The sequence below is a fragment of the Callospermophilus lateralis genome, chromosome 1, assembly GCF_048772815.1.
Source record: "Callospermophilus lateralis isolate mCalLat2 chromosome 1, mCalLat2.hap1, whole genome shotgun sequence".
In the NCBI taxonomy this organism is placed as follows: domain Eukaryota; kingdom Metazoa; phylum Chordata; class Mammalia; order Rodentia; family Sciuridae; genus Callospermophilus; species Callospermophilus lateralis.
The window spans coordinates 81616356-81641033 of record NC_135305.1 but is presented as its reverse complement, the minus strand read 5'-3'; the positions used below and the strand labels follow the sequence as shown (position 1 = coordinate 81641033).

At 41.5% G+C, this 24678-nt stretch overlaps 1 protein-coding gene across 2 annotated transcripts in view; it reads left to right on the top strand.

The window, feature by feature from the left end:
* Gsdme (gasdermin E) overlaps positions 1 to 24678 on the top strand; it is a 98528-nt gene that overhangs the window by 50757 nt on the left and 23093 nt on the right. Inside the window, exons 4-10 of one of the 2 annotated variants that reach the window (XM_076835400.1) lie at positions 2691 to 2862; positions 3287 to 3407; positions 7191 to 7355; positions 8588 to 8715; positions 10218 to 10419; positions 12485 to 12558; positions 19879 to 20483. In XM_076835400.1, the coding sequence (XP_076691515.1) occupies positions 2691 to 2862; positions 3287 to 3407; positions 7191 to 7355; positions 8588 to 8715; positions 10218 to 10419; positions 12485 to 12558; positions 19879 to 20112 (1096 nt within the window). In that variant the 3' untranslated portion in view covers positions 20113 to 20483. Of the gene's footprint in view, positions 1 to 2690; positions 2863 to 3286; positions 3408 to 7190; positions 7356 to 8587; positions 8716 to 10217; positions 10420 to 12484; positions 12559 to 19878; positions 20484 to 24678 lie in introns of those variants that run through there. The other variant, XM_076835409.1, reaches the window with a different exon arrangement.

Below are 24678 nucleotides of genomic sequence, written 5' to 3'. Positions count from 1 at the left end.
CAATAACTCTTGATTCATGATTTGGGAACATAAAAGGGACCTTCCCTGTGTTCCATGGGGTTACTTACTGCAGTTGAAGCCTCCAGCACTGTTACCCACATTCCTGGAATTATGGAACCCAGATGATCTCTTTGCCATGGTCCCAGAGGCCAAGCATGAATGGTACCAGGGTTTTTGGTACCACCACCTGTGGTCTGAAGTCCATGGACTGTATTGGGGACATTTTCTATGTCTTCCAGGGCACATGCAGATAATTTTGGGGTTTGTGATGTTGCTGTCTACATTTCTGGAGATGTAGCATGTTGGGGAGATCTTCCCCATGTCCTGTTTGTTGAGCATGGGTGTACTGGGTCTTGTGTCTTTGATCTGTGGTTCTGGATCTTCAGGATATGGGTGGGAAAATCCTTAGGCCACACAGGTCAATCTCTGGTGGGAACAAGTCACGTGGTCTTGGTAGCTACTGTCCTGTAGAACAGGGATGGGACCTTTGGTTCTTGGGAATAAGCTTATGTGATGCTGAGCTTTCTCTATCAGTAGCTATGGTCTCAAGGCTGTGGGCTAGGGAAAAGACCATCCTTAGTTCCCATGGGAAAAGTGTGGCTGGAAATCATGCCTGAGGTATGGCAGCCCCTGGTCCTGAGGCTGCAGGATGCTGAGGATGTTGCCCTTTGCCCAGTCGGATGGATATTGGCCCATAGCTTCTGATGGGTTCAGGTAACTGGCCGCAAGACCCTTAAAGCAAGCAGGCATCAGCAGTGGGTGTTGTAGTAATTTGAGTTCTAGGGGTTGGGGAAAGCTCAAAGTAGATTCCTTCTTTGGAACAGAATAGTTACTTTATTTTTCAGTACTGGGGATTGAACCCAGGGACAGTTTGCCGCTGAGCTGCATCCCCACTCTCTTCACCCCATCCCTTTATTATTTTTATATCGAGACAGGGTCTTGCTAAGTTGCTAGGCTGGCCTTGAACTTGGGATCCTACTGCTGAGTAGCTGGGATTTCAGGCGTGCACCATCACATTCAGCCCCAGAGAAGTTTACTTTAGACCAGGCAGCTCTCCAAATTGGATTTAAAGCTTATAAGGATGGTGGAATTCTCTTGCAGTCAGGACTGCTGGTCTGATGCTGTGATCTGGTTGTTGACACTTTCCTGACACCCCATAGTGTTGAGCACCCGGGTGGGAGTTGGTATTGAAATTGCAAATAGCTTTGTTTTATTTTTCCTCTAGGTTGTCTTCTCGCTCTCTCTGCTGTTAAGGGCTTCCCTCAGTTTTATGCTAATTTCCAGAGTTCTCCCTCACTCTCCTGGAAATAGTTTTTCCTTTACAATTTACCAGTTTGAAGTGAAAGTTGTATATAAGATCATTTTGTTCCTCGTCTATTTGCCCTTTTCCTACTTGGCAAACTTTGACTTTCTGTTTAAGGATCTTTCTGTAACCTTTGTCCACTTTTAGCCCAGGGTCACCACCTTGCTGGGTAAAAGCCCTTAGGGACAATTGTGCCTCTGGCCTTTTCTCCCTGCACCTGTTCAATATAGATGACACATTTCTTCCTGTAAACCTGGACCACTTTGCCAATTTGCTGACCTTTCCAGTGTCCTCACACAACCGCAAATTCATCACCCTTTCCGTTGGGTACTTTTGTCTTGGCTCTGTGGAAAGAGGGGAAGACATGATCCTCTCGTGGGTGAGAGAAGGAGTTTAAGAATGCCTTTCATGGTTTTTGCTTCTGTCAGAAGTCACAAAGGGATTGAACTTCATGTTGGCCACTGCAATGGCTGCAAAAGGGAAGAGATCCACCTGCCCTCCATGTGTTTAGCCAAAGTACAAACCCTCCTTCTCCTCCATCTGCCATATATTGTGTCTCTTTCACGCATGGAAGCATCCATGTTCTTGTACCTGTTCCTTAAAGCAAAAAGAGGAAAAACCCACATGCTTTCTTCATTCACTTTTGCTAAAAATATTGAGCCCTTCCTGTACTGAATGCTGATCCAGCCCTGAGGTAAGCAGTGCACAGGGGGGATGGGGCCACCTCTGTACCGTGCACTCTAGATTGAGGGGCAGGCCATGAGCAAATAAAGGAGTGAGCTAGAAAAATAACTATGGACATTTACTCTCTAGAGAAGTGGTGTTAGGCTGTGATCATCTGAGTGGGGCGCTTCTGTAGGCAGAGTGCACCGGGAATACCTCCCCAAGGAGGTGGCAGTGCGTCAGTGAGATGCAACAGCTGGGAGACGTGGTGCCAGGGCTGTGGCTGGGCATGTGCCTGATGTGTTTAAGGCACAGAGAGAAGGCTGCGCGGGGGGAGGGGGAGGTCTGCGCTGGCCAGGGGACAGGGGCCAGATCCATGAGGCCTCCTTGCCTGGGTGAGTGTAGGATAGGTGTAGCACTGAAGGCTTTTAAGCAAGGAGGTGATGTGGAAATGTCCCCCTGACCTAGTTAAAAGGCCCACAGTTTCACACAGTGGCTTTGTTCTGAGAGTCTCATAGTGAACGCAAGAAGGTGGCTGGAGCGTGTGTGAGGTGGCCTCAGGAGAGGCTGCTGGATGCCTTTCTGCATGACCTGCCTTCTTTATCACCAGGAAATCAACGAAGCTGGTTGTCACCTGTCTGCTCTCAGCTGCCATCTGTGTTAGAGGAGGAAATTCACACCTCCCCGAGGCTCTAGGTCACTCATGACCATTTTTCTTTTTCAGAACAATAAATCTGAAAAACCCAGTGCTGCAGCAGGTGCTAGAGAGGAGGAATGAGGTCCTGTGTGTCCTGATACAGAAGATCGTGACGACACAGAAGTGTGTGATATCTGAGCACGTTCAGATCGAGGAGAAGTGCGGTGGCATGGTGGGGATCCAGACCAAGACGGTGCAGGTGTGAAGGGACCGAGGCCTGGGCAGCCGGTTTGGTCCTAGCCACGGAGACCATGGTCAGGGGCCTCTTTGGGTAGAGACTTCGTTAGTAAGTTGACAGAAATACAACTCAAGTGAACGAGAGTTTCTTGGCCTGTGTAGTAGTTGCCATATTTGTGGCGATCCAGCTGGCTTCAGTCACTGCTGGATCCAGGAACTTGAGGTTATTGTGTGCTTTTGTGCCGCAGTCAGTTAGCCACTGATTTGGGAATATGTGTTAAACATCATGATGCCAACAAGGATTAGATCCGTATCCATGCCAGCCCTATTCCCATTCCTACTAAGTTCCATGGATCTTGTCTTAGCACCCCTTGTAGAAGAGGATGCACACAGTGGGGAGGCAGAAAGGAGTCAGGGAGTTTCAGAGTATGTGCTCTTGCCTGCAGGTGTCAGCAATGGAGGACGGGAACGTCACCAAGGACACCAACGTGGTGTTGGAGATCCCAGCTGCCACCACCATTGCATATGGAATCATTGAACTGTATGTGGAGCTGGATGGCCGCTTTGGTGAGTGCTGCCTCCGAAGGATGCTGGGTGTCCACCCCCACCCCCCACCCCCCTGTGTTCCTTTGGGTTACATTCTTGTAGAGGATCCCCTTCTGCTTTGGGCATCAATAGCGAGAGAGGGAAGAGATAGCAGAGGAGTTTGGGAGTGTCCCATATCTGGGTCCTGGTGAAGTGGGCAGCACTGTGTGGGGGCTTGGTGAGGGAGGCCCAGAGCAGTGCCACCTCTTCCGCCAAATGTCAGCATGGGGACAGGTCCCACCAGCAGGGCAGAGGGATAGGAACGTGGGCTCTGCAGGCAGACAGACAGGGTGTTGACCCGACACCATGACCTCTGGTGAGGTCTCTGGCCGGCTGTGCATCCCACTGAGCTGCAGCTTACCCATCCCTATAAAGGGAAAGGGTTCCCTCTTGGGCTTCGGTGAAGATTAAACTCTAGTGTCCCTGGGTCACCTGTTAACGTCCATCCTCATTGTTTCCATTCCACCTTCCCTGCCCCAGTATAAAGCCAGAAAGACTAAACTTGACCTTCCTCTGCTGATCATAAGTGTGTCGTTGTTATTGTTCAAAGAAAATAAGGTTTTAGTTTTAGTGATGTCTGCTTATCTTAGGTGCTCACGGTCCTTCCCTCTTGGTCCCAAGGAGAGCTCATGTTATAACCTCTGACAGCTTCTTGGGGACATGAATAAGCAAATGATTAACACATTGTTAACTTTTTTTAGGTCTGGTGATGATGTTAGGGGTATGTTTGTAAAAACTTTTTAAATTATCCTGAAATTTCACAGATGCAATGGTAAAATGTCTGTGATTTGCTTCCAGAGTGACGTGAGGGGAGCACAGGGTGGGAGCCTGTGTGGCAGGTGGAGGGGACAAGAGTGGCCAGGAGTGACAGTGCTCATGTGGTGTTTGTCTTTTTCTGTGTCTGACTTATTAACTCGGCATAATGTCCTTCAGGCTCATCTACCCTGCCTCACATGACAGGACTTCATTCTTTCTAATGGCTGAGCAGTATTCCATTGCGTAGTTGTACCACATTTTCTTCACCCATTCTTCTGTTACTGGGCATTGAAGTTGATTCCAGGTCTTGGCTAACAAAGCACCATTATTCACTGTTGTTAATTCTGTGTGTTCCATCCCCAGAACTTACCTGTAACTAAACTGGACACCCTTCCACCACTCTCTCTCTCCATTTCTTCCACCTCCAAGCCCTTAACAACCACTGTTCTACATTCGATTATTTGATAATGAGTTCAATTATTTTAGATTCTACATATGAGTGACATCATACAGTGTTTGTTTTTATATCTGGTATATAATGCCCTCCAGATTCATCCACGTTGTCATAAATGGCAGGATTTTCTTTTTTTTATGGCTGAATACTATTCTACTGTGTAATCAATACCACATGTGCTTTATCCATTTAATTTATCAATAGACATATTATTTTCATACCTTGATGATTATGAACAATGAACCATTTTTGTAAGGACTTTTGAAATTTTGGCTTATGGGAGAAGATGTCTATAAGCATGCTGGGGACTTAGGTACACAAGCACCTTCCTGGTGCCTGCCGATCCAGTGTTTGCAGCACTTTGGGGAGTCCTGTTGCTCCTAGCCGGGCTTTTTTCTTCTTGGACTCTGTGCTTGTGTGTGTGCAGCTGTATCTGGTCTGGATCTTGTTTACATTTCAGTTTCAAGCTTTGTCTCTTTGCTGGCTTTCACTATCTTTTAAAATAAACTCCTCTTTGTACTGCTGGGAAGAGGTACCCTAGGGACACCTCGGGCCCTTCCTTTGGCTCCTTTCCCACACCTGGCCTGGGCGGGAGCTCCAGGGACCTTTGGTGATCCTACTGATGTGAAGTTATGGTATTCACTGCCTGACTGGGAACAGGTTCTGTGTTTCCTTCTCTTTCTCTCTCTCTCTCCCCACCCCCCGACCCATGTTTTCTGTCACCCTTGCCACAGAATGTTCTGATTCAGCCTTATCAACCTGAGGGCCCTGAAGAGGTATCTCTCACCTCTCTTCCTCTGGTGAGATGACATTGGGCTGGGACTCTGTTTGTCCTTTAAGACAGTGAGAAGTCTGACTCCTGTCCCAGCCACCCCACCTGCACTGCCACTCTTTCCTAACTGGCTTCTCTGAATCTAGCTCCATCTGTTCCATCATAGCAGTACTGCTAATGGGATTATTTTAACATAAAAATCGGATCACTTCACTCACCTGCTCCAACACCTCTGTGGCTCCCTTTGTCCCACACATGAAGTCGGCCACAGCCTGTGTTCCCAGCTTTCGCTCTCATCACCAGCACCACCTGTCTAGTGATGTCCCCCAGTGTTAGTCCACGTCCTGGAACCCACTCCCCTGCCTGTGCTGGCTGCTCCTCCCATTTGGGGCCTGGGGCGTGCCTCCACGCCTTGCCCACCGAGCTCCTTCTGAGCCGATCTGTGGATGTTTAGGCATGGCTTCACCTAGGAGGCTTTTCCTGGTTCTTTTTCACTGTGATGGGGCTTAAGATACAAGACCCCGAAATATCTTGAAAGAGTTTGAAGAAATGTCAGAAGCAAGAAGGTCACTGTGGCCTCGGTGCCCATCTCCTGGGAAGCCCGGGATAAAGCGAGGAAGGATCTCTCCTGGAGCAGGGAGAGGCAGCCACCCAGAAAGAGGGTCCGAAGCACTGCTCGGCTTCCTTGTCCTGTCCTCCTCCATGACTCTCCCTCTGCATCACAGGAACACAAAACCACTCAGGTGTAACTTTCTTTGGGTTCTTCATCTCCTCATGGAGGCTCTGTGTCATGTAAAATTCATAGCAGGTGAATTCATGGCTTGACTCTTATCCATCTGTCTTTTTCTTATATAACCTAAGATGTTTGTGAGGTTCTTAGCCACGAACCTAAGATATTTGTTTCCAGGCCCAGCCACATGTTCACGCCATGTGGCACCCCAATTACGAAATAGAAGCATAGAGGGAACCCAGATTCTTGAGTGCGTGCACTGATTTTGCTTAGCAAAAACATAACAACACAATACTTGCTATTTTTACCCACAGCTTAGATGCTTTAGCTGAGTTCTCAATATGGAAGTGTTTCTGGAAACATTTCTTTTATTATTAAAGCAAACCTTCACTTATGTTCCAAAGTAGAGTTAATAACCAGGACAATTCATGTATTTCCCCAAAACTTTACCACCTCCCTGCTTTTCCACTGGATTGATTTGAAGCAAATTGGAGACATTTTACTGTTTCATCTATAAATATTCCAGTACCTTTCAGCAATAAGTCTTTTTAAAAAAGACTTGTATAGATTCATATAGAACATGTCCTTTTATGTCAGTAGTTTCTTTTTTCATGCCAGAGATCCTTCCCTTCATTAATAAAGAGAAGTTGGGACTCCCTTAAGACATAGCCATATAATTGCTTATGCACCTAAATGTACTCATAGTAATTCTTTAATATTATGAGTATTCAAATTTCTCCAATTGTTTCATACATGGTGGATTGCATTTGTTCAGAGGTTGTTCAAATCAAGATAAGGAAGCATTCCTGTGGAAGCTTGCCTCCTGCCTTTTGGAGACTCCACTCTGGAAGGCTTTGTGAGGAATAGCCATTGCTCCTGTGTTTGAAGGGAGTGCTGAGTTTTGGGTCTAGCAGCATAAGGTGTATAAGGTGGGTTTTGTGGGGAAGGTGGATGTGTTTTCTGCCCCAGCCTGAGTTGGGTCAAGGCAGGTCTAAGATGTGCTACAGCTGGGCTGACCCACTCTCTGGCTTGTCCTTTTCTCCTGCACTGTAGAGTTTTGCCTCCTCCAAGGGAAGCACGGTGGCTTCGAGCACGAGAGGAGAATTGACTCCATCTACCTGGACCCCATGGCTTTTCGAGAGTTTGCATTCGCGGACATGCCAGATGCTGGGCATGGGAAGTCTTCCCAGGATGGGCCGTTAAGTGTTTTAAAACAAGGTATTCATATACTCTGACTTGGTAGATAAGAAGAGAGACTCAACAGGCTTTGCTGTGTCCTGTTGATTCTGTCACAGAATGTCAGTGTTGGAAGAATGCCATTATGGGCCAAATCCTGTAGGTCTTTCCTGTCTAGGTAGGTGATGAGTGGGAGTTTTGACTATTAGAGGATATTGTGGGTTAGCAGCACAGCAGCAGCTGCACTGCAGGGAAGTGAAAGGCAGTCCAGGGCTGGGCTTTTCCTGCTTCCTTTTCCCCAAGCCCACCTTTGAGTTGGCCATTCTAGTCAGCTGGGGGGCAGTGGGCAGCGGTGCATGTTGGGCAGGAGTGGGGTAGGGGCCAGCCTGGTCTTTGTGTCTCAGATCCTAATGAGGACAGTCAGTGTTTCTCTTCAGGCTGGGGCTGGCAAAGGCCTAGTTGTGTTCACAGGAAGGTTTTTGAATATCAGTTACTAGTTCTGTGTCTGTGGAGCTGCTACCATTTTTTGCTGGAATTATCAACAGAGGTGTTGCATTTATGTATTAGTATCAGCCCTATGCATGAATGCATTCATTGTTTTATGAAATCTTTTTTTTTCCTTAAAAATCTCTGTTGGGCTTAATTTACTAGAAGCTTTTGACAACCTTAAAGAGGATTATAAGGGGAAGGGCTCCCAAGCATCCTGCAGAGGATGTGAGGAACTCATCTTCAACACACAGGGAGGAGGAAAGGAGGGAGACCATGGCATAGCTGTTTGCTGTGAACATAGGGTGCCAGCCTCTTTGAAAATCATGCATTAAATATGAAAGGATACAAAATATGCAATGTAAAGAAAGGACATAAAAAGAATGTATTTTAGAAATTGTATGGCTCTGAAGTATTGTAAAAGCACTGACTTATGTTTAGTATTTCAGCCTTGAGAATTGGTGCTACAGAAATCATGCTAACGGGAAGTCTAAGTGACTTCCAGAAAATAATTGATAAGACTTAAGCTGATGCCTGAAATACAAAACTGGGCCTCCTTTCTTTCTTTTCTTTCCCTCTCTCCCTTCCTGTTAAGAGTTTGCTTAGTGATTGAAAGACATGGAGTGGTGTTTAACTCAAAATGTTCTTTATTTCTGAGTTCCATGACTGACTGCAGCTGGAAATGGCTATAGAAGAATGGGTACCAATTAGCAGTAAGCAGCAGGCCTCACCATGCTGTGTGGAGCTGTGCACAGCAGTCTGATCCTGGGTCTGCTCTGTTTTCACAGCGTCTCTGCTCCTGGAGAGGAACTTCCGCCCCTTTGTAGAACTGCCAGAGCAGCAACAGAAAGCTTTGCACAACCTCCTCCTGGTGGTCTTGTTTGATGAGGAACTCCTCATGGTCCTGGAGCAAGTGGTGAGACTGGACATCTCAAGGCAGGGTTTTATCTGTCTGTTCTGGAAATGTGCATGGGCTAGACTTGTTAGGCATTCTATCTTGAGATAGAATGAAATTGTGGTACGTTTCCCCACCTCCTTTTCAGCCTCCTAAACCTTATCTATTTGCTTTCTTAGTTTTATTAATAAGTCTTGAATATTTTAAAGGCAGACAGGCAGCTGATACCAGGCAGAGAGGGATGTATGATTTTTTTAGGGCTGCCATGACAACTGACCAAATTTGGGGCTTAAAAAACCCAGAAATTTATTCTTTTACAGTCTGGAGGCCACAAATCAGAAATCAAGGGGTTGGGAGGGCCCCCTGGAAGGTCCAGGGGAGAATCCTTCCTTGTTTCCTATAGCTTCTGGTGGCTCCTAGCATTTTTTGGTTGGTGGCCACATTGTTTCAGTTTGTGAATGAACACCTTCACCATCAGCTGTCCACCCTCCAAATGCCTAGACCTTTTGCACTTAAAAAGGTTGAAGCTAGGCGGGGGATGTGGTTCAGTGGTGGAGTGTTTTCCTGGCACGTGTGCCCCGGACTTGATTCCCCAGCACAACACACACACACACACACACACACACACACACACAGCTGTGGCTTTAGAAATCTTTTTATGTAGTGTCATTTTTATTTTTTTGTCTTTTTTTTTCTCTTTCTGCAGGGAGTTGGAATTAACTGACTGAATGCTTTATGGTTCCAGCAAAGCATTCATGGTATTTTTCCTTCTTGAAATTAGATTGTGCTGAAAGAGTTTAGTTACCAATGAAATTGCTCAACCTCCCCGCAGGCACACCTTTGCATTCTAGAGGGTGCAGAGCTTAGCCCTGGGGAGAACACAAATGTTTTTAAAAGCCTGTTGCTTTTTACTTCTTAAAATAGCTTCTTTCAAGAGGAAAATGTCAGGCTGGCCCCCTGTGGACAGAGGATCAGCTGCCTGTCAGATGCTGGAGAAGCCAGCCTGTGTAGGGGCAGCTCCTGCATAACTGAGTCTGGACTTGGAGGCTGAGGGTGGAGAATGAGATGGGTGGTCAGAACTGGCTTGCCTTACAGGGCCACCCTACCCCTGCCAGCTTCTGGGGCTGGCTGGAAACATACCAGGCTGAGAGGGCTACATTTTTTTAGAGTTTGAATTACCAGAGGGAATGGTGCTCTTATGTTCCTCTTATCTGTTTTGTTTGTAATGACTTGTTTTTGGTCTCTGCTCTGAATCAACAAATCCTGTCCTGATCTAGAAGTTTCTACCCAATAGTTCTCACATGTCTCCTGTAAAAGGATAGTAAATGGGTAAGGTTCAGCTTACTCCCTCTTTGAGGAATAACACTATGGATGAGTAACTTCAAAACGTGGAAAGGGCTCAGCACCTTGCTTTACTGGGGAGAAGGTAGAGGGCATGCAGCATGTGCGTAAACCCCTGTGAGGGCACCCTCGCTCGGCCATGGCTTCACAGCATCCTCTTTTCTTCTACCCTTGCCCTGCAGTGTGACGACCTGGCTGGTGGTGTCTGCTCCCTGCAGGCTGCACAGGCAATGGCGGAGCTGAAGCCCCCTCAGCAGCAGGACCTCACAGCCTTCCTGCGGCTAGTGGGGTGCAGGATACAGGGCGAGTGTCCTGGCCCTGAGGATAAGGTCAGCAATCAGAAGCTCTTTGCCACAGCCTACTTCTTGGTCAGTGCACTGGCAGGTATGGAAATGGACAAAAAAAAGAGTAAGAGAAATGGCTGCTTTGAAATGGTTGCTTTGAAACTGTGTTGCTTACTGTACATGCTTCAGGGCACATGGAATGGTGACTGGAAGGTTTGGTACAGACAGATCCCTCTTCTCCAGTACAGGGAGGATAAGAAGTGGAAGGTGGGTAGAGAGGCTTGGCCAGCATGAGGCTGGCCTTTCTGTCCACCTGGAGCCTCTTCCACTTTTGGAAGGCTTCTCTTCCCTCCCTGAGCCAGGGCTTTCCTCGGACTCTGGAAATCATCTTCCATAATACCACCTGTGACAGGAACCAGAGTGGGAGTGCTGTGGTGCAGACACTTTCATTTGGCACCTGTTCCTCCCTTTTCCCTTGGCAAACTTAATTGCTGCTTCATGACAGTTCCAGGTTGCAGAAATTCTGTGTCCCTGTGCACCAGGCTAGGGGCAGGGCTTGTTGGGAGTAGTCGTCCCTGCCTGCCCCACCTCTTTGCCTCTGCCATCAAATCTCACCAGACCAGGAGCCTGCGGTCACCCTTTGTGAAGAAGCTGGGTTTTCAGTTCCCTCTTTGGCAAGACAGGACTAACCAGCACTGCTGATTTTGGTGTTAGAGCACTGATGCATTCAGGGTTCCTCCCCAGCACTGCACAAAAATGGAGGCCCAGGAATCTTAAGTTTACAAAAGCAATTATCAGATAGGATGTCTCCCAGCTCTATATGCCGATGAATGTATGCTGTATGTCTTATTGAGAGTATGGATAAAAGTTTTAATTGGTTGACTAAGACAGGACAAGACAGAGAGCCCTGTGGATCTCCACTAGAGACTTTAGTTCAATATTAACACTATTGTCTTAGAATCTTTGATTATAGACATTCTATCAGGACCTGATCCACAGGCCAGAGTTCTTCAGCTTGTGAGAGGCCTTTTCATCACTTACCCTGTTACTTCTTGAAACATCTATTTATAGGCTGCCAAATATGTAGCAGGTGTATTTATAGTGATGTCAAATATGTAGCACATGGCTGACAGGGAGAATGTACCAGTTCCCCTTTTTTTTCCTGATCCTAGACCTTCTCTGCAGCATGAGATACTTGCTGTTTTTGAGCTGGAAGCTCAGAGACAGTGAAATCTTTCAGTGCAGCAAGTTTCTAAACCAGTGCTTCCCTGCTGCCCTTTTCCATCTCTCTGGACTGGGATCTCACTTCCTGGCCTGTCACAGCAGAGGGCAGGCTAGTTTAAAGCTCTTTTGCAAATCCCGGGTCCTTCTGAGTTGACCTTCTTTTCTAGACAACACAGTCTTCTAAGAATAGGGATGCTGCTGGAGCAGAAAATGAGCTCCTCTTTGAGTTCTAAAACCTATTTTTGCTTTTTAGTACCCTTATCAGTACTTCAGTCCCACAATCTGACCTTTCTCCTGGAAAGCTTCCTCCATACTTGTGACCATAAGCAAGTCACATGCTCTGGACTCTTCAGACCTCATTTGTAAAACTGAATTGGTACATGAAAGAGCAGTCAACATAATTCACTCAAGTTCAAGACACACTGGAGGAGCTTATATTACATTTTAGGCACCCCCAGGTGTGGAGGAAGGAGAACATATCTAGTACAGGACATCATAGTTGAGTGGCAGCAGAAAGCTCTATAATGCAGGTGCTGTTCTCTCATTCTGTGCCCTGGCATCTAATCCATATTATTCTGAGTAATATGGTACAAAAATGTTTCCAAGAATAAGGGGTGAAGATAATGATTACATGGTGCTCAGGCACCACCTGGAAATTAAAGGAAACATGGTCAGATGATATGGCTATGACAGGGGCTCAGCTGCTGTGATCTTTCTACTACGCTGTATGTGTGTTCCATCTTCATCTTCTTGGTTTGGAGCAAGAGATTCCATGAGAATGTGGGGGAAGTTGTCCATTTAGAACCATCCATTCAATCAACAATGACAGAGTATCAGTCACCCCTGCCTGGCTGGTGGGAAAGTACACCAGTACCACTCAGGGACTGGCTGTTTCCATGAATGAATTTTTGACAGTGACTTTTTTTTTCTTCCCCCTTTAGAAATGCCAGATAATGCTGTATCTCTGCTGGGCACTTGCTGGAACCTGAAGATTATTCCTGCACTGTGCTACTTGGTAAGGAACTTCCCAGATTGGATCTTAGAATGGATGGGAATAGGGAACTAAAGTTGGGGTAGACTCCTAGCAACTGATAAACACATATAGCTCTCAGGCTAGTTTATACAGGTACTGTCAGTAAACTCAATTATATATATAATGTACATGCCCATCTCATGGGAAAACATTGCCCCTGCCATTTCTTAAACTGGTATGTCGTTTGGTCATAGAAACTGTCATCATTTTAATTGTATGTAATGATTACCAAAATAGCAGCGGTGTTCTTTTGCAGCAACTATGAGCTCTGCACTTACCAAGTTAGCTTTCCCCAAGAATTTAGACTAATTAATTACATTCAGGAAGTATATACAAAAGAAAATCCTGTGACTAATTCTTCCCCCAACAAACTCATACTTCATAGTCCCCTTCCTTGTGCATTAGTTCCAGATTTTTATCTTTGTGTTGCCCCCATGTAACTAGGAGAGGCTGGTAGAACACACTTAAGAGTTGCACAATGAATGGCATTCTGTTTAACACTGTTTGCCCTTTGAAGGTTGCTCAACAAAGACATACACAAAAAGTCATTTTTTTGAAAGAGACCTTCCTATGTCTTCACACAATCTCTCTATAGCTAGGCCTCTGCCTTCTGAAGGAGTATCTTAAAGGGATTAAGAATAGGGTACATGGGCTGACGTTGTGGCTCAATGGTAGAGTGCTTGCCTAGCATGCATGAGGCACTAGGTTTGATCCTTAGCACCACATAAATGTAAAATGTGTGTGTGTGTGTGTGTGTGTGTGTGTGTGTGTGTATATATATATATATTTTTTTTTTTTTTAAAGAATAGGGTACAAAGTCTACCTGCATCTGCCTTTTTTCTGTCTTATGGGTTTGGGGAGAACATTATCAGGTACATTAACACATTTGCCAAAAGTTAGAATCAGTAGAGAATGTTATCTTTGCCCCTTTGGTCAGTTATAGTGTTTTTTATTCCCCAAAGTGCCTATGGGTAAAAGGGGTTGGCAGGTGGTTAGAGAAGGCAGCTGAATGCTGCTCAGCAGTCCCTGGCAAGCACAGTGTAGCTCATGCTGAAATTACTGAGATGTGGTGCTCATGCTTAAAAGAACAGGACTAATCCCCTCTCCAAAGTTCAATCCATAGTTTACCATCTGGGCCAAACAGTTTTATTAACCAGTGGTTACACTGTGCTGCAAGCTCTGTTTGGTGAATTTACAAAGGTAGATTCATGAGGCTGATTTTGATGATCAACACAACAAGTGTTTGTACCTTTCAATGCATGTCATTCAGTTACCTGGATAAGCTGCATATTACTTTTCATTACTAAAAATGTTGCTCTGAACATTTCTGGAATTTCTTTTGGATTTCCTTCAGAAACAGTTAAAAATTTATGCATACTTTATAGACCTGCTTCATTACAAAAAAAATTTATCCTCTTTAAAAAAAAAAAAGCATTACAGGCATAGATCAAGACCCTAAGAGTGGCATAGATCAAGACCCTAAGAGCAAGTTAAATATTTCAAATGTTTTGAGAATTAGAGCGATTTCCAAAGTAGCCTCTGAAGAACTTACATTACTTCAATATTCTGTGTTGGTGTTCTAGGCAGCGTAAATGATCTCTGCTTTCACAGGCAGCTTAGAGTTTAGAAAGAGGAAAGGGCAAACAGTTCCTATCAAGGAGCTGTTTCATGTAGTAAATTTGGGGAGACAATGGAGTAACTTAATAGTGGTGGGAATGTGTGGTGGGTCTAAGGAGGGGGACTAGGAAAGAGGCCTTGGAGGTGGCTTTGCAGCTGACAATAGAGGGATGCAAAGGGAAGGGTGATGTGAAAATTTGGAGAGAAAGTCTTACCAGTTTAAGAATAGCGGGGCAATGTTTCTTGAGGCAAGAAGCATAGTTGAACAAATGATGGTACCTACCTCTGAGAACGCCTGCAAATACATAAGAAATTGACATTTTCATTTAAAACAAAACAAACAACCCCCCCCCCCCCGAAAATCAGAAGATAAACAATGGTACTCTGCATGCAACTGCCACAGAGAAGAGTCAGGGCAGCAAAGGAAGAAATATATTTCCAGAAGAGTAAGTGAGGGAGAACTCTGGAAATTAGCAATGAAGTGACAGGAACCCTAAAAAGCATAGAGTCAGAAAGACAGCCTTGAGAAAAAAAGAGCAAAGCAATTCATAACTTCAACCCTGGTTCCTGGACAGGGTCCAGGAACACAACTGGGAAAGGGTAAGTGGGCAAGTGTAGAAGAACTTCACAGTACTTACAAGATTTAAATATAGTTTAGGGAATTGGGTGGTCTAAAAGTGATTGCTCTGCTCCAAAGAGCCTCCCCAGTCCACTAGAACTCTACAGTGACCACTGTTACATGCCATCTTGGCATAAGAGTCAGCAGTTGCCTAGTCTAGTAGTACTTCCATGGGCAAAAAAAATCCCCATTAGCATGCTGCAGCTTTAGAACAAGCAGGTGCCATGGCCATAAGCTCTATGTTTGTCTGTGGAAGGTTTCCTCATCAGCTCACAGCCTTGGGAAGGTAGCCCCTGTTATAAACTCCAGGCTTCACCTGTACCTGTCCATCAGGTGATGGGAAAGTACCCACTGAGGAACCCAGTTACCAGGAGCTCCAAACCCATCCTGTGAGAACTAGAGATGCTCTTCCCAGCCCAAGGCCTTGGTACTATAATTGCTGGTGCAAAAAGCCTCAAAACCACTCAATATTATCCGAGAACTGGAGGAAGGCCCCTTTCATGTTCTCTAGGACTACCAATGCCGTAAGCCTTGGCCCCACCAGCACTTGCCCTATGTGATGTAGGGACATTCCCATCCATGTCTGCATCCAGGAATGCAGATATCAAAGCCTCAGCACCAATTGTGCTCAATCTATGGGACCTAGATCTCTCCAATGTGCTACATCTCCAGGAACACTGATACCAGTCCTACAAGTGCAAATGTGATCTGTACATGCTCTCTATAGATAAGTAACAATGGAGGGAACATTTCCTATATTGCCTGTGGACTTTGGACCAGAGCTGCCAAAAGCCACAAAACCATAGCTTCAGGAAAAGTGGGTAACAGTGGTGACAAGTCCCAGCACCAGATGTAATTGCCTATAGGGCATCAAGAAAGTTCCCTCTATATTCCAAGATCTTGCTTGAGCCCATGATTACCACTGCCAAAGGCCCCAGCATCACCAGTGTTGCTGGTGCCCTGTGACCAGGCATCACCCATATTTCATCTGGAGAGTTCTGTGGATGGTGTCCTGTTAATCTTCTGTCTGGGATCTGCGGCCACTGGTGCCAAACCACTTGGCATAATCTATGCTGGCTCTGAGGGACCTTGGAGGAGTTTTGCCCACATCTTACACCACCAAGACTGTGGAAACTGCAACCAGCCACCACAAACCCCAGCTCCATCAGATCTTGACTGTGGAGCCTGAAAACACACACCTGTGGAGGCTTGTGTATACTGCAAAGAACTGCTTTAGTCTGTATGATTGATGCCTTCATAGACACTGCTGACATAAAGCACACAGATGCTTATGAGTTACCCTGTAACCAAACACAAAGCACCTATCCAACTAAATCCTATACCCCATCTAAATGCAAAAATATTTTCCTATTTAAGCTACTTCATAAAATTGGAAGAGGTGAACAATGCACCAGATGTGCAGATACAACATAAGGACACAAGAAACATGAAATGAAATATGCCACCACTTAAAAAGAACAATGATTCTCTAGAAACAGATCTCAACTTAAAGGAAATCTATGGCATGCCTGAGAAAGAAATTTAAAATAAGGATCCAAAGGAAACTCAGTGAGATGCAAGAGAATACAGATAAAAAGTACAAAGAATTGGAAAATATTCATGATATGAATGACGTAATCACCCAAGAGATAAAAATAATAAAAAGAACCAATCAGAAATTCTGGAGCAAAAAATTTTAAGAATGAGATGAAAAATAGTTTAGAGAGTTTCCACAACAGAACAGAATAAGCACAAGAAAGAATTTCTGAATCTGAGGAGGGGTCTTTTGAATTAACTCAGTGAGACAACAACAACAATAAAATTAAAGAAAGCCTATGAGATTTATGGGACATCATTGGGTGAACAAATATTGGCATTATAGTAATTCCAGAAGGTGAGGAAAGGCAAAAGGTGCTGAAAAAACAATTTTTGTGAAGAAAAACCAAAAACTTTCCAAATCTTTAGCGATATGGATATACAGATGTAAGAAGCTCAAACAACCCCAACTAGAAATTATAGTCATAATGTCAAAAGTACATAATGTCACAAATAGCTTTTCTCTTGCTATTTTTAAGATTAAGTCACATACAAGGATACAAGGGAATGCCCATTTGACTTACAGATTTCCCAGCAAAACCTTAAAGGTCAGAAGAGAATGAGATGATATATTCAAAACACTGAAAGAAAATAAACCCTGTCAATCAATAAACTGGGCCCATTAAATTATCCTTCGAACAAAAGAAGAAAAAAGTCTTTTCCTGATAAGCAGAAACTGAGGGAATTCACCACAAGATCAACCCTACATTAAAAACGAAAGAGTACTACCATCATGAAATCACATAGAAATATAAAAAGTCACTAGAGGAGTAGATACATGAAAGAAAAAAGAATTTTGCATGACACAAAACTACTAAGTCACAAAAACAATGAGAAGTAGAAAAGAACAAAAAATATACAAAGCAGGTAGAAAACAACAAAATGACTGGAAGAAGTTATCTCTAATAACCTGGAAAGTAAGTAAACTGAATTTACCAAATTTACCAAAAGACAGACTACTTGAATGGATTGATGAAGAAGCTGCTGCTACCCAACTACGTGCTTCTTACAAGAAACTCACTTCACTGGTAAAGACATAGATTAAAAGTGAAAATTTGGAAACCAAAAGTGAGCAGGAGTGGGTATATTCATATCAGATAAAGCAAACATCAAATCAAAATAAAGTATAAAAAAGGCCAGAAGATCATTATATATTGTTATAAATTTCAACTTAGCAATAAGCTATATCAATAATAAACATATATGCATTCAATAGGGGACCATCCAAATACACAAATATTACTAGATCTAAAGGGAGAAAATATAATACAATAATAATTGGAACTTCAATGCCCCACTTCTTCAATGAACAGATCATTCAGACAAAATCAACAAAGAAACATCTGAGTTAAACCATACTATAGAGCAAAGGTCTAATAGAAATATACAGAAGTTATGGAGGCACACAAAAATGGAAAGGTGTTGGTGTTTATGAATTGGATGAATCAATATTGCTAAAATGATCATACAACCCAAAGTAATTTATAGATTGAATGCCATTCCCATAAAAATGCCAATTACTTTCTTCACAGAGATAGAAAAAACAATCCTAAAATTCATTGGGAGCCACAAAACACCCATAATGGCTGACATAAGCCTAAGGAGGGGAAAAATGTTAGAGACATCACAATAGCTGACTTCAAAACACACTACAAAGCTACAGTAACTAAAAGAGCATGGTACTAGCATGAAAACAAGACACTGATTAATGGAACAGAACACAACTTAATCTACCTCCATACAGTTAACTGATTTTTGACAAAGGCACCAAGAACATAGAGAAAAGAGTCTCCTATAAATGTTGTTGGCCAAATTGGTTATGCATATGCCGACAAATGCAACCAAATCCTTTCATCTCATTGTATATTAAAGGCAACTCAAACTGGATCAAAGGCTTAAATGTTAAAACTATGAAATCACTGCAAGAAAATACTTCAAGAATTGGTGTTGATGATGATTTTTTAGATAGAACCTCAAAGGCATAGGTAATAAAAGTAAAATTAGACAAATGGGATTATATCAAACTTCTACACAGCAAAGGAAATAACAGAAAGAATGGGAGAAAATCTATTCAAATATACAAATGCTATTTTTGCAAATTATACATCTGACAAAGCATTGATATCCACAATATGTAAGAAACTAAAAAAGTTGAATACTATAAAAATCCAATTAAAAAATGGGCAGAATAACTAAGCAGACACTTCTAAAAAGAAGCTAACTAGTATATAAAGAATGATTCAATCTCCCTAATCATCAGAGAAATGCAAATCATAATCACAATGACATATAATTTCACCCCAGTTAAAATGGCTATCATCAAAATGACAAAACATAAGAAAGTGCTGGCAAGGATGTGGAGAAAAGGGAAACTCTTATATACAGTCGGTGGGAAGGTATAGTGTAGCCATTATGAAAAAGTGTGGCAATTTCCTTAAAAATCTAAAAACAGAACTACCACGATTAAAAAATTCCACTATTTGGTACATGCCCAAAGGAGTTTAAAATTATCATACCAAAAAGATACTTATATCCACATGTTTATTGCAACTGTTTTCACAACCATTAAAATGTGGGCACAATTAAGATGCTCTTGGGTAGGTGAAAGGAAAATGTGGTCTACATATGTAATGGAATATTATCCAGTCATAAAACAGAATGAAATCCTATCTTTTGCAGCAATGTGGCTGGAACTGAAAATCATTTTAAGTGAAGTAAACCAGACACAGAAAGACAAATACATGTTATCACAGTACACTGAAGAATGAAGTGGACTAGAGGTCACTAGAGACAAGGAGAGGGAGTGGGGGAAAGTTCACTCAGGAGAACCAAACATTGAGTCAAGGAATTAGTTCTGGTTCTTCTTTGGCACAGTAGGATAACTGCTGGTTAAAACAATCTATGAAAAAGCTGGGTGTGGTGGCACATGCCTGTAATCCCAACAGCTCAGGTGCTTAGCAGCTCAGTGGCTGAATGCCCTGAGTTCTATCCCCGGTTTAAAAAAAAAATCTACGATATACTTCAGAATGACTAGAAGAGCACACATTTCCCAACATATCAAAATGATTAATATTTAAAGGGATGGAAATGCCTGTTATCCTGATTTGATTATTACACACTGTATACATGCAGTGACTTACCATGATGAACCCCATAATTATGTACAAATTAGGTCTCAATAAAAAGAAAAAAATGATAAAATCTACATACTGATATATGAAAAAGATACATTTGATCTTCCTAAGCTACTATAGTTAATGGGGTCTAGAAAGAAAGTAGAGTTCAGGCTGGGGATTCAGACAGAGGAATCTAGGAATAAACTGGTTAAAAATCAAGTCTCAGGTCCTGGTCTAGATCAATATATGTTGTTATATCTCACAAGTTTTCCATAATTACCTAGAAACGTGTTGCTGTCAAACTGGATTTTCTATGACATTTTAAATTGAGTTTGTTTAAATATGTCATTTCAGTTCCATGCTTTGTCTGATAGTGGAGTATCTGATCTTGAAGATCCAATTTTGGCTCCTCTGAAAGATACAGAGAAGTTTGGGATTGTGCAACGCTTATTTGCCTCAACCAATATTAACCTGGAGAGACTACAGTCATCTGTGAAAGCTGTTGTCCTGAAGGATTCTCATGTTTTCCCACTAATTCTCTGTATTACCCTAAATGGACTCTATACTTTAGGCAAAGAACATGACTAATGCCATTTGTCAGTCAGAAGCATACAATATTGGCAAAGCTGAGTATGTTTCAGAATTGTTAAGATACTAATTTGGGATTTAGGTCTAATGCATGTTAAAAGTTGATCAATGAAATGAATTAAAAAACACATTAAGTGGTGACTTTCTGCATTCTGAATGACACAAAGAACTCTTTAAACAGTTTCATTCCATTAGAATCTCTCCTATGCTGGTAAATGGTGGATACCCACATCCAAGATAGATTCTAGGACCTGAGGAGAGTTGAGATTCCAACCTAGTGCACATTCAAACCTTTTTTTTTTCCCCCAGAATAATGGTTCCATCTATCACTTTCTTACATTTTCCACTTTCTGTTACATGTGAACACAGAATAGTCTGACATTTTAATCCAAAAATTCATTTTAAATTTTGACTACTGTGGGAAGATAATTTCTTGTCACAAAATTGGCTATGTATTGGATGCACTGTACATATTTGATGATTAAAAAATAAACTGTAAATGTTCCTGGAGTATTCTTCTGCAAAACAAAATTTTACTAATGAAACAAAACAAATTCAACACTAATATTAAAAAAAAAAAAACCCTGCCTGGGGGTTCTAGCTGTATCTATTTTATTTGACTTTGCCTTGTTTTGATGAATATGCTAATTCTACATCTAGAACAAACTTCCTATCCAAGGAAAATTTGAACTTTTAAATTTTTTTTTTTGCTTTTTATTCTGTTTTGACTTCTTTCTAGCATAAATAGCTTAGACTGCATCCCCAAGAGGTTCTATCAACAGGATCTGCTGTTATATATCTGGAACCTAGAGCCACTAAAGATGAAGAAGAGCAGTGGTTAGGGAAGCATATTGCTCAGCACATTTCTTTTTTTTAAGCTCAACTTTGTACACTACTTTGTCTGGAGACATCTGAAATACAATAGTCCCCTTCTTCCCCTCAGAGTTTAATGAACATTAACAAAGAAAATATAAAGCAAACACCTTTTCATCACTCATTAAAAGATGAGACTATGCCTTATGCAAATGCTTATTCTATGTAGGGGGAAAAGAAGTAAAGTACATTGTGGTGAAAATGGAAAGGATTATGCAAAATGAGAGCAATATTAAATTGGTGACACTAAATGTGTCTTTTTATTTGCCATGTTTTCTGAAGTTAAATAAAGAACTGCAAATAATGTATAATATGAGTTTGTGTAAAAAAGAAATATTCACGTATTAATATGCATTTAAAGAGTTTACAAGAAACAAAGCATTGGCTCCCTTGGTTTCAGGGACTTAGAAGTTGGGACAAGAGGCAAAGGGAAATTTTTTTCTATTCCTGTTAGGATTTTGTATGTATTATCCTCTTAATTCAAACAACAACAAAACAAAGTTTAAGATGGAAGAATGAATAATACAAAAACCTAATTTCTCTGGAGACATCTGAAATACATTAGACTAGCAACTTCTCACGTGTGAGGATGGAATGCTAGAAAACAACTTGGGAGAGTTGCAAAGGGCACTTTCTGACAAAGGTTTCCTGTGTGAACCCTTGGCTGTGCCTCCATCTCTTGCCAGCCTTGGGGGGTTCACGTCCTTTCTTGTTGCAGACAGTGGGCTATGCTATGTGGAGAAGCAGGTCAGCTTATTTTCTTACCCCCCAGAGTTTCTCTCTTTCCTGGAGAGCTGGGAAATGGCCTTTACACTTGTGCCACCTAAGCAGAGAGGACTTGTTTTCATGATCCTATATTTTAATCTTCCCCAATTCTTCAATTCTTTCCTTCAGTGTGCGGTCTTTAAAAGCCAGACATTTGCTGAGGTTAGAATAGAGGAAACAAGGATTAGGGTTTCCTTGTTAAAAAACAGAGGAAGGAAAAAATTTATTTAGATAAAAAAAAAAAAATAACGTTAGGAACTTTTTTTACAGACTACTAGTACTTAAAAAAAATTTCCAAAGCTAATCTGATGTCCTGTTATTTTGTCTCCAAATCACTTCTATCTATACATGAAACACTACATTTCTACAATAGTAAATATTTCTTTATATGTACAAAAATATTTTACTAGGAGTATGTAATCTCACAAATTGAACATTTCAATAATTTTTGTTCTTGATAGCATATGGAAATATGTAAAGAATTAATGGGAAAGTTACTGAAAAATCAATACTTAATTGTACTCCAGGAAAATTTTATTTATACAAGAACAGCAGTAATGTTTCTTTTATACAGGAACTAGTTAGAATACAATTACTTAGAAAGCAATAGCATTTAATTTTTATTTTTAAACCTTTTCATCAGAAACTTAAGCAGCTTGTTCAGCTTTGATTTTTAGATAGCTAACAAGCATTTTGCCCTCCATTAAAAAAAATATTCTCTTCAATAATCACTTCAAAGACTAGAGGTTAAAAATAGCATGCATTTGTGTTCAAAGAAAAGATATATCAGAAATGAACTGGAAAAAAAAGGATTAAAAAATTCCTGAAGCAAGGTTTCACATCATGGGCCCTAAAAGAGCTCAACATATAACATCCAGAAAATTGCACTTGTTCCTGAACCCTACTGTTTATTCTTCAACAACAGAATCTAAGATACCACTTAAAAAAATGTTATTGAAAATACAAGAACCAGTCAGCAATTTTTTTTTTTCTTAAAAGAGGGTACATAGCCCAAAGAACTATTCACCTTATATTTTAAGTACAGATGTAGAGGAGCTATGCATCAAATCTCTTTCTTTCTGAACAGACTAAGTTATTTCTCTCTAGGATCACATTTATCAGAACAAGCTTTCTGTCTTAAAAGCAATGTTACTTATACAATTACTTACTTTTATTTCAGAAAACAAGAAACATACACTTTAACTGGTAATGACTTTTGGTTTGATGCCGGTAATTTACACTGATGAGGATTTTTTGTTTTGGGTTCTGGGGAACGAACCTATGGCCTTGTACATTACCTTTGAGCTACAATCCCCAGTCCTTGACTGATGAATTTTTACTGCTGTGACTTTTTCCATTTTCAGTAAGTTCATTAGTTTTCCTCTAAGTTCTTAGGCCATTTTGACTGATAGGAGGAAAGCCAATTTTTTTAGGTATGGCCTGTCATATTTTAGGTGTTGCTATCCCTGGCTTACTGTTGGATGAAGTACAATAAAGACTAATTTTTCTGACTTTTACTATAAAGGGCTGGGGGCTTAGCTTACTCTGGTAGAGTGCATGCTTAGCATGCTCTATAAGGATCTGGGCTCAATCCCCAGCACCAAAAAATAAGACTTTGGCTTTTGTTTTATAGTAGCAATACTACTTACTTCATGGGACTCAAAGAAGGTTGATTTATTACTAGTAAATTATTTAATTTCCAAAATACAAGTAGCATTTATCTTAACTATAGATGTGTTCTCAGTTGTGCTAAAAAATAGAAAACAACAAAGGCTAGTATGAAAAAGGAGAAAAAGAACTGCTACTTTTGACCTTCTGTGTGTGAAAATAGATCAGATTTATCATAACACTGCATTATCAACTAGTGGCCAAGAAGCAGTTATAAGGAGAAATAACTATTATCTGAAATTTGAAGTTCATTAATGAGACCTAACAGTCAATGTTTCTTCCTATAAAGAAATAGATGTCTGTTAAACTTAACACTATGGGTTAAGTAATAGGGCTGCAGTGATAAATTTTAGGCATTACAATAAAGTAGGGCAGCTTTAAGGGGCAAAGATCAGTCTGTTCTGATGTAAGAGTACTGGACTGCTTATTTATATTTTGTGAGTAGTCTGGTTGGCATAAGATTTGCTGAAAGTTTGGACTTGGAATGGAATTCTAAACTAAAAGGGACCTCCTCACTAGGATAGCTGAGAAAGCAGAGCAGACCCTCTTCCAGGCTGGAACTGCATCCTTGGGGCTGTTTTAAACCTGGAGGTAGGATTCCTGAATGGTGTTTACCATCCACTGCATGACCTCAGAAAGAGGTACAGTTTAAAGGAACTGAAAGATAAGTAACCTCAAAATAAGTGAATACATTTAATAAAGTAACCTAATAAATACTTACCACATCTCAGTTATAAATAATGACTCCGAATCATTTAAGGCGAAGACAAGTATTAACTTAAGCCTACTTAACAAGTAGAATAACAAATGTAAAGGTAGATGTAAAGTTTATCAAAAATCACATGGTCAGAAGAATTAGGATCATAGCTAGAAGGACACTATTTTCACTTTTATCATGAGAGATTATTTTGCCAAAGTGGCATAAGTCATGCTTCTTACCTTAAAAATGCGATACCATCATTCTCTTGCTTTCTAATGCACTAAGGACTCACATTTGATTGTGAATTTTTCAAAACTCATTCCAGAAACACACATGGTAACATGATGGAATATAAGAAATCTTTTTTTAAAAAAGAATATAACTTGAAAAAAACTATAATAAATATGCAGTTAAAAATAACCTTACAAAACTATAGAACATCATCTTTCTCAGGTGTATCACATACACTTACATAAAAACTGATAAGATGCTGAATAATTAAATGTACTCTTAAAAGTTTGTAAATATTTGCTTGCACTATATACAATATCCCATTACTT